At 33.4% G+C, this 10,902-nt stretch overlaps 1 protein-coding gene across 1 annotated transcript; it reads right to left on the minus strand.

Moving 5' to 3' along the window:
• Window positions 1-8,530: 8,530 nt before the first annotated feature.
• On the minus strand, window positions 8,531-10,299 carry LOC108366663 (zinc finger BED domain-containing protein 1-like). The gene is made up of 2 exons (XM_017621124.1): window positions 10,281-10,299; window positions 8,531-10,146 (listed from the first exon to the last, which is right to left on the minus strand). The coding sequence occupies exons 1-2, from the start codon at window positions 10,297-10,299 to the stop codon at window positions 8,531-8,533; spliced, it is 1,635 nt and encodes a 544-aa protein (XP_017476613.1).
• Window positions 10,300-10,902: the final 603 nt, after the last annotated feature.

The following is a 10,902-nucleotide window of genomic DNA, read 5'->3' on the forward strand; positions in this document are numbered from 1 at the left end:
ATCTTGGGGAAAGCTCCTCTGGGAGGACTGCTAGGATTCGCCAGAAAATCAAAATGGTTCGAAGACATGTAGGGGTATCACAATGGGCCTCTGCGGCCTCCGAGTGAACTCTTATTCAGAGCTGCCCGTTTAACCTAACCGACCGCATAACTTTGGACCTCGTCAGCCGATTTCGATAATCCTTTTTGCATCGGAAATGTAGTATCTCAGAGGTGGTCCCATACTAATCTGGTTAAGATCCGAACATATATATATATATTTTTTTATATGAGAATTGAAGTCGGCTTTTTTTGCTAAAAATTACTTGTTTAAATATATACGGGTTATGTAAGCAGACGTAAATTGGCGTAAAATGGTCTGGTTAGGTGGCGCCAGGGTCGAGATGCTTTGAAAACCCGTATTTATGGTCCAATTTGGTTCTAATTTGATGTATGTAGTTGAAGCATAATAAATCATAGATTCAAAAAATCAAAATATAAAGTACATGTATTCGACATAAAATGTACGTTTTGTTTGCGTTAAAAATTCATTTAAAGGCAATATTAACAAAAATATAATGATGGAAATTTATGACACGTGACGCCACGTCACGTAACGCTTCACACTTGGGGGTGTAAAAGAAAATTGAAACAAGTTGCATTAATTCAAAAATCTAAAACAACAAGAATTCCTAGAAATCATATTAAAACAAGTTTCATGAAAAGAGCCATCCAAAGCTTGCAGAGTTTTGCGATTTTGTAAGAGAAGAAAAAATCAACTTCCATTTTTGTCACATAACATCGCTCTCTTTAATTGCGTATATTTAAGGACCATGCTGTTCGATTGTTTCCATTTTTCGGTTAAATATAGAACTAATTGTGTGCTATACTAAGGTGACCAGAATTTTTAGCATTCGAGGAGGACAAATTCTCCACATTTAAAACACAAAAAATGTATTTTATATTTATTTTAACACATAAATATCGAATAAGTTAACTTTGTTAAAAAAGCAAAAACAATTCATAGTTGCTCTAAACACTATTCAGACAAGTTAATAGTACACTGCGTTGCATAATTATAAGATCGAAACATAATACCGTTTATTTTTGGCTTTTTTTTTGTTGACAGCGTTGTTAATTTTCTTCCATATAAAAAAAAATCGACAATACTTTTTATGGAACAAAATAAGTAACACCGTAAAAAATGCCAAAAATCAACGTTATTTTACTTATATATAGTTATCCAGCGAAAAATCGGTAATCGCTTTTAGTGGCAACGTGTTCTAGAAGGCATAGCGTTATAATGCCTACGAATTTTTTCGCTTCTTTTAGGCATTACCGGTAATGCAAAGTAGAATGTCCTACAATATTTTATTTATTTCGCTTCTTTGTTTCATTTCGGGGAATGCAAAGTAGAATGTCCTATAATATTGTTTTTTAATTCGCTTCTTTGCTTCATTTCGTGGAATGCAAAGTAGAATGTCCTACAATATTTTATTTGTTTCGCTTCTTTGCTTCATTTCAGGGAATGCAAAGTAGAATGTCCTACAATATTTTTTTTTTATTTCGCTTCTTTGCTTCATTTCGGGGAATGCAAAGTGGAATGCTGCATCGTAGTCAGCTGAAAAATAGAATGAATATCGAAAAAATCTTTTTCTGCCATTACTTTCTGTGGAAATTCGTCTCGCATAAAAATCATGTTTTGAAGTTGAAGTCAGTCAATGAAGTGAAGTACAAGAGTGAGGAAGTACAATTTTAAGCTTAATTAAATATGCATGTATGTACATACCGATTTTTAAGTAAAATCTAAATACCTAAATACATATATATGTATGTACAAAAACTGATTTATAAAAATTTTAATCTTTTCAGACAATCTGTATTTTCTGTTTTCAATTTAATATAAATAAGTATGTACTTATCTAAGTAGGCATTCTACATTAGCTTCTTTGTAAGGCATTCTTTGTTCGCTTCTCTGGATTCTGTTTATCCATGCGTTCTCCCTAAGGCCTTACATGCCCATGTTAAAATAATGCCTTCTTGAAGTGAAAGGGTAAGCGATTCCCATCGCCTAGCTCGTTTCCACTTTCGTTTCTGTGGTAATCGTGTTTTTTGCTGGGTATGTATATTAACTTTTATTCTTATTTTTCATATCTGATGAACTACGATCCAGTTGCGTTATTCGATTATCAATTTTAATTTCAAGTAGTGAATTTGATGAAAATTATATAATTAGAAACTAGGGCTGTGTGATTAATTGATTATTCAAAATTTTAATTAATCATAAAGTAAATAACTCAATTATTCGATTAATTGGAAATTATGATTACTCAAAAGTTCATTTACTCGAGTAACCAAGATTTTGATTAACCAAAAACAAAAATATATGAGTAATTTGCTTTATGATTAATCAACATTATGAGTAAAATGAGTAATCAACATTTCGAAGTACTGTTTACATATAAAGCAGTTGAAGTTCCTTGATACTTTGAAAACAACGTTTCTGTTTTCAAAAAATAATTTTTTCATGTACAGACTGTAATTTTGAGTAATCAAAATCTTGATTAATCGAGTAAATAATTGATTAACCGGAAAACTGATTAACCACCTCAGTCGAGTAATCGAATAATCGCACAGCCCTATTAGAAACCTATTTATTTTTCAGCTTTTGTTTTGGGGAATTTAGCTTTTTTCCAGCGGGTTTTTATAAAAATCTGGATTTTTTACAGCAGCACTGGCTCCATTACACTTCTTAAAATAAAGGTCAATTTTAAAGTAAAACGTAAACGTTTTTCTCTTTTGTGTTAAAAAAAATCGAAACAATTTGACAGTTTTCTTAAATAGGGCTATCATTGAGTTTTCACTAGGCATTAAAGGCAAAAAAAATTACCACTATGTTGGGCATTAAACACTACTCGTGTCATCGTGTGTGTTTCCCCATTGCATTTGTAAAATGGCATACGTATTTTGTCATTTCGTTGCCTAGCGGAAATTCGGTTTAAGAATTTGTGAAATTTCTCTTGAATGATCATATTGTAAATGTGACTTTCAATACATATGTAATTGCGTATCATGATTCAATAATTAGAGGTTTGCTCAATATTGACATTAGAGTTTTGACACTCCCTTAACTTGCACACAAACACGAACACAGTGCCTTGCTAAGGGAGCCCATTTTGTCAAGAATGAGCGAGAAAACTGTTTTCAGAGCAAACCTTTTATTACTGAATCATGATTGCGTATGGCTGTCAAATTCACAATCTATATTTAACTATTTAAAAATACGTTCTTTGAAAACGAAATGAACTAAACTCAGATGATTCTATCTGTGTGTCAGATGAAAATATAAATATATTTTTATTTCGTATGTAGGTGCATCTGCTTTGTACAGAAACAAATCTAATTTGCCTTTACACGATATGTTGGCATTTCCATATGTAAAAAGTGGCATGTCCACATGCAAATAAATATCGCGTAAGAACATCTTAACTAGTGTTGGGCAGTATCGATACCAAGAGTATTCAGAACTCGATTCTCCAAAGGATCAACAGTACCCGATTTTTAAAAGTATCGATAATGACTAATCCAAAATGCTCAGTACTCACAAAAGAACTCAAAAGTACTCAGAACTTAAAAGAACTCAAAAGTTCTCAGGCTCCATTCAAAGTACTCAGTATTAATTGTCGAATAGATACTTAAAAGTACTGAATTCTATTGCATTCAGAAATGATTGTACTCAGTTTCAAATTTCAATAATTTTCAAGTACAATACTTGTAACCTTTTTAGTTAGCCAATCATAGGACGTAATTTGGGATTAATATGAATAGTGATTCTAGCTTGTGAGATTTCTACACTAAGCATTGAAATGTTACCAACATATGAATATTTGCAGAAAGTACTGAGTACTCTAAAAATACCCGATCCTTAAAAGTATCGATACCAAAGAACTCGATGCTCAGAAGTACTCGATACTTTCCAACACTCATTGAAACCGGTAACAGAGCTGGATAATTTTTAATTACCATTATTTTTAGCTACGATTGCTTAATTGTAATGCTTAAACTATATGCGATTACGATTACTTTAATTGTAATCATAAATGTTACCATTATGATTATAATAGTTCTAATCTTAAAAATTAAAGGACTAAGATTACTGTAATCGTAATCATGAAATACATTTCTAAGGGGAAAACCGCACAGGCTGTGTTACTTTTGATTACATATGTACTCGGATGCGAAATAACGCATTTTCTAAAATTTTGTAAGCAGATTTCCGCTCTATTTCAACGAACATCCTCATTTTAAGCCATTTTGCAAAATCTTTTATCAAGATAAAAAATGCCCATACAGAAATTTTGCCACTGATAAAACTTATACATATCTAGCAAACAAAATCACATATGGCAAGCAATAATTTTCGCATGTGGAGACGCGTCGTTAGCTAGTATTTCACAGGCGATAAGTTAAATCAAAAGTTTAAATAATTTTAATGAAAGTTGAACAATGTAAACGCCTTGTAAATACAATGATTGTGTACGATTAAGAAATAATTATATTCTGATTGAAGTTTTTTTAAAATTTCATCACTGCTATAAAACTTGAAAAGGAGGACACTTTTGCTTAAAAGGAGGACATAGAAGGACAAAATTTTTGAGGAGGACAAATCACGTTTGAGGAGGACAATCCTCCTCAAAGGAGGACGGTTGGTCAGCTTAATAGGCTATACAAGGTGTAGTGTGCCTGACCTACATCAAACACTTGTGGCTCATATTGCTGAGTCGGCGTATTTGTTCTGACGATCGAGTGTGGATTGATGACACATGCAGAACACTCGTAATGGCTTGCACTGTTGCTTAACGTGTGGCGCCACATGAGGCACACTTACCGCTTGCTATTACAAACGCAAGATCGAGTGACGAGCAATGTGGGTCAGCGCATACTATATGAGTACCCAAAGTAAATAAAGAATGAATGTAAATAAGGGGAAAGTAACCAGGCAATGTGATTGGTTACTCATAGTAAATAAGATATTTTATAACTAAACTATTGTAATAGATTGTAAGCATGTTGTAGTATATATATCGGCGATGAGCCGAGAAATAAACATTCTTTCACTCAACTCCTATTGACGTGTTTGAATCATAAACAGGCGTTATACGCTTGAGAAAAGCAGCCGGAGGGCTTAGAATAATACTCAAACCATTAGAAAATTATAACCAAACATTACAAAGGATCCAAAAAAAAGTAAAAGAAAACAAATGTTTTCCTTGTTTGTATCTCATTGAAAGGTACGTAGGTGGCATATGGAAATACCACCATATTTGTAAACTAAATGGTTCCATTAGAAATACTTGATTAATCACTTGATTAACCTTTGAATGTTCTATGTTATACCAGAACTCAGAGTGCCTACACGGAAACCACATATTTCACAATGTCAATTACATGAATGCAGAGTTAAATAATAGCCCAACTCTGTATCGGTGACCAACAATTTTTTACCTGATAAATATAAACTTTTTCATATATTTTTCCGTAAAAAAATCTGTGACAAGTATTTGTCACTGATACAGAATAGAGCCGTAAGTCTCGTAAAAAAAGATTTTAAATTTGGATTTCGCAAAATGTTCATTTTTACACATTATTGTTTCTGGCATACGGGGGACGATATGTACTTACCGATTTGTTTTACAAAAAATATTTTAAAAGCAGACGTCTCGGATGCTCATATTACAACGTGATATTCATGAATATACTTCAGTATTTAACTCAAGATTTATTTAAAGAACGTCATGAAAGAGAACAATTAATCTTGTATTGCTAGACCCTTTATAACTCAGGGTAATTTTTAACCTTTTTGACTTTACTCTACTCAAAGCTTCGAATAGTGGGCCGTGAGAAAACAGTAATCTTTAAGTATAGTCCAACCTTTCACAATATCTGTCCAAGGGCGTAATCTGAAACCCAATAAGTACAGGGGCGGACCCAGCAGCAATTCTCGGGAGAAGGAACGTTTTTCAACATATATCGTGTATATAAATTTAAAAATCACCGCAATTTAAATTTTTTAGAGTCTTGATAGTTTTTAATTTCTTGAAGTTTTTCCTTTTTAATAACTTGAGTGGAATTCGAAAATTTTCTAAACTTTCAAAACTTTGTGAATTTGAGAAATTTTAGTAAATCCCAATAATTCAATATAATAATGAATACTAGATTTATAGAAATTTTTTATTTTTCAAAAATTTCAAGAATTGTAGGAATTCTAACAAATTTTTTTTAAGTAGAAGTGTCGAATATACAGGAATGATCAAACGAAATTAAAAGTTTTCGAATGTTGAAAACATTCTCGTATTTCGTGGTTTTTGAAAATTTAAAAAATGTAAATGGACGATGATGTTTTCGAAATTTTCAAAAAGTTTAAAATTCTCAAATTTTGTTATACCAATACAAAATTTTGGAAAAGTTCAAAAAAGGAACAATTTTGGAATCGTTCAAAAATGTTAATATCTTTTAGAATTCTAAGAATTTTCCATTTTTTACCCACAAGTACACGAACATAAGAATTTTTCGACAATTTGTGATGATTTTAACATTTTAGGATAAATAAAATTCTCAAAATTTTTGAAAATATAAAAATTTCAAAAATCTAAATAATTTTGTACATTTGAAAATATTCTCATTTTACCAAAATTTCTAGAATCTCCCGGATTTCGATAGTTTTTGAAATTTTGGAAATTGTCCTAAAAATAAGAAATCTCAAGAAATTTAATAATATTATAAAATTCACAATTTTGGGATTTTCGTTGTTTTCTGAGCCTGTGAAAATATTCAAACTTGCTGTGACTTTCAACTGTGTAAAATAATACAAATTCGAAAATACAACAAAAAAACTAAAAATTGAAAATTAAGTACATAATTTCAAAATTTTGAAAATTCAGTGAATTCGAAAAACTGATAGGCCTGATACTTAAATAACATAATACTTCGAGCTTACCACGCAGCTCAAGTGAAATTTGACACACTTTTTCCATGAATTGAAATTTTCAAAAGCGTCCATTCATTAGGTTTGTTCCCCAAGCTTCTCGAATTCGAATTCTCGAATTTCCCCAATTTCCCCTACCTGGGTCCGCCACTGATAAGTATCACACTTTTAAACTAAGGCTTTCTTAACCCTTTCAGTACAAAAATTCTACCACTGACTCCAAAATTGTTTAAACATGTATACCGGCTAATTTTGGATCGTTCATTTCAAAAATCACAAAAGTTTTGAGCTTTATATTGGTCAGTGATATCCCAGGCGTTTAAAAAAGAGAATAATCTCAACTATTTATATTTTTAGCTTTCGTGAAATATATTTCAAAACAATTAATAATACCTAATACCCTTTCCGAATCTCAATTCCACGGAAATTTTTTTAATATTTTTCAGTGGATTATATTGCTCACAATCGAATTTTCTGACACTTTTTACTTTTGTGACAAACAGGGTCAACTGCAATTAAAGCTTGCACTTTAATTTGATATATAGCTCAATTCTGCCTCTGCTACAGATCGCCCTAACTAAGTCGTATGACTGAGCAATCATATATATATACTAGCAATTACCCGGCATGCTTCGCTGCGCCTTAAATGTATTTTCGTGTTGTAACTCTCCCCCTAAGCTCTTATGGCCTCATTTACAAAATATTTTTAAAGAACTTTATGAAGTTAGATTTAAAAAAAATCGATCTATGAAGCATTGTTTATTTTTTTTTTGAGTTAATATATTTTCGAAGGTAATTAGAAAATATGTAAAGAACCGACTTTCTCTTGGAAATTTAATTTATAATCTTATAACTGGAGTCTACTATCGCACCCTTTCCTCAAACGTGTATTGATTCAATATTCAAATAACGTATATTTATATAATTTGAAAAAATCTCCCTACTATACAAATATGTACAGAGGATGTTTGCTACCATCGATGTTTTCGATGTTTTGAAACCAAACATCGATGTAACATCGATTGTTCTGAAAAGAGTAAGGCGCTCAAAGTCAAAATTAAGTTGGTACATAAAGATTGTATAAACGTAACATATTTATTCATTGGGATTAACATACACCTTTTTAAAAAGATATAAAATATTTTTATTTAAATCTTTGAAAATATTTTGATCTTTGTTTATAAAAATAAGTTTGTCGACTACGAACATATTAAAAAAAGAGATCAAATGAACCCAATAATCTTCAAAAATATTTTGATTTTAGTTTAGAAACATAAGATTGTCGACTACGAATATACATATGTACATACATATGTATTAAAAAAAGAGATCAAAGGTTTTCCATTATAAGTCTTCAAAAATATTTTGATTTTTGTTTAGAAACATAAGTTTGTCCACTACAAAAGGCTTGAGGCGTGTACGCCGGTCAGAAATAATTTGCCCAGCCTTGCTGAACATCCTTTCCGACTCGCTCGAGGTTGCTGGAACGCATAAATATTTTTTAGCTACCTCTTTGAAAGGCATCATACTATCTGCGTTCGTCTAAAAATACTTATAATCATTAATTTCAAAATATTTTATTTAAAATCTTTAAATTAACCTTCCAGAATGAGAGAGGATCACATTCCTCCGGTTCATTTATATTTTCCAGATGCTGTCGCAGGATTATAATCGCATCCGCTCGAGAAGATTTAACTTTTGCCTTAATTTTATTTTGCAGAAAAGAAAAATGTGGTTTCTGCGAAGGTTCGGGTGGTGTTGGCTGCTCCCGTGAAGTACTTGGCAAAGCGGTGTATATCTCCTGCTCCAAAGCCTTAACTGCCTGATCTGCATTTGAAGACGATTTAAAACCATCCTTTTTAAATCTAGGATCAATCAGGGTTGTTATTCGGGGAACAGTGCGTGTTTCGTAGTGGGCGAATCTATCATTTAAACGGCTACTTAAAGTTTCGAAGGCACAGACAACTTCTGCAGTTTTAAGATTAGGTCTCAAATTTTGCAGTTTTTGATGAAGCTCGCGTGTTAGGGGAATAACGAGAGAAATTGTCGCATTCTTGCTGCCGGAAGTGGCTATAGTTGCATCTTGGAACGGAGAAAGAAGTTCCGTTAGTTCGTTTAAAATATCGATTTCCTCGGCGGAAAATGGCACTGGAGCCTTAGGCGTACACAACAAGACAGATGACAATGCTTGCATCGTTTCTAAAAGCCTTTTTATTATTTGAAAGGCACTGTTCCATCGAGTTGACACTTCCTGAATCAGGCCAAGCGGGCTTTCAATATTTTGGGCCTGCTTAAATTTAGCCATTGCAGTAGTGCTGCGTTTCATGAAGGAAACAATAGATTTACATTTAGTCAAAATAGGTCCAAGAATTTCAAGTTTTAGGACATCTTGAACTAGCAAGTTGACAGTGTGCGCGAAACATGGAAAATGCTTAACCTCCAGAAGCTCGCACGCTTTCTTCATGGTGCTGTCGTTGTCGGTCACTATAGAAACCACTTTTCCCATCAGACCCCACTCCGTCAAAACCACGCGAATTGAGTCTGCAATATTCGCAGCAGTGTGGTTAGTGGACGTTGAAAGGGTCGATGTTGACAAAACTGCTGAATTTAGCTGGAATTCCGTATTAATAAAATGGCAGGTTATGGTCAAATAGCTCTCGTTCGCCTTGGAGGTCCAACCGTCTGTTGTGATTGCCACATACTCCACACATTCTAAGGCTGACTGTAGTTGGCCTTTTAAAGACTCGTAAACTTTGGGAAGCGATACATCTCGAAGGTATGTTTTGGATGGTAATTTGTATCGGGGATCCATTTTATGCATCAATGCACGGAATCCTGTATCATTCACAATACTAAATGGTTGCACGTCTAGTGCAATCACACGCATTACATGTTTGTCCAGTTCTTCCTTACGCTTAGAATCAGCTGGGTACTGCACATCACGAAGTAAAAATGCATCCAACTTTGTTGATACAGGAAGTTTCTCTGCAGTGAGGCGATTGGGATGTATGCGTTTTAAATGGTCCGTGAGGTTAGTCGTGTGGGCTGCCGTTTTTAAAATTTTTCCGCAGTAAGTGCATATCGCCTTTGTCCTGTCGTTGGTTTTCTCGAAATGCTGCCAAACTATGGAGCCTTCCCGCTTACGTTTTGAGGACTCAGCCTCGCAGTTTTCCTTTGATGTTCCTATTAAATATAAATCATACAATTAAAGCCATAACACAATGTATGTCCAACATAAACATATGTACATACGCACGCGTTTGAAATGTGCATGTTGAAAAATCACATGCGCGTTTACTTATATGATAAATACTTACTTTCAAGGTGTTTCTCCATCGCTGAAAGATTACCAAAACTCCACGTCCGCCGCCACCACCACGAATGAAACTTAATAAAAACTTAAAAAATGTTATAAAGTTGAAACTAATATAATCTTATAGTTCATACCTTTTGCGTGTTCTCTTTTAACTCGTCGTTCTTTACATTTGCAGACGTGCACAAAGGAAACATCGATAGTCGCAATCAACTATCGATGTTTAACAAAAATGCAAAAACATCGATACATCGATAGTGCATCGATGTTTTCTCCACCTCTATTTGTTGTGTCAACCACATACTGCACATGACCAGCGTTGCCAGTTTAGCCGTTTTCCGGCTAGATTTAGCCGTTTTCCGGCTAGATTTAGCCGGTTTTGATAGCAACTAGCCGGAGAAAATTCGATCTAGCCGGCAGCCGATTTGTTAGCCGGTTTGTAAAAAAAAGTTAGCCGTTTTTAGCCGATTTTACTATTTGCCTAATTTTCAGGTGCAAAAAGTAAACAAGTTGTTCGAAAGCAATAATGCAGACCCAATGAAGATTTTTAATGAACTCAATGTTTTACTTTCGCATCTATGCTCCCTAGTGGTTATTAGCGCGGACACATTTGATCCTATATGCTC

This window comes from Rhagoletis zephyria, unplaced genomic scaffold (genome assembly GCF_001687245.7).
Source record: "Rhagoletis zephyria isolate East Lansing unplaced genomic scaffold, Rhagoletis_zephyria_1.1 Rzeph_scaffold_02364, whole genome shotgun sequence".
Taxonomy (NCBI): Eukaryota; Metazoa; Arthropoda; class Insecta; order Diptera; family Tephritidae; genus Rhagoletis; species Rhagoletis zephyria.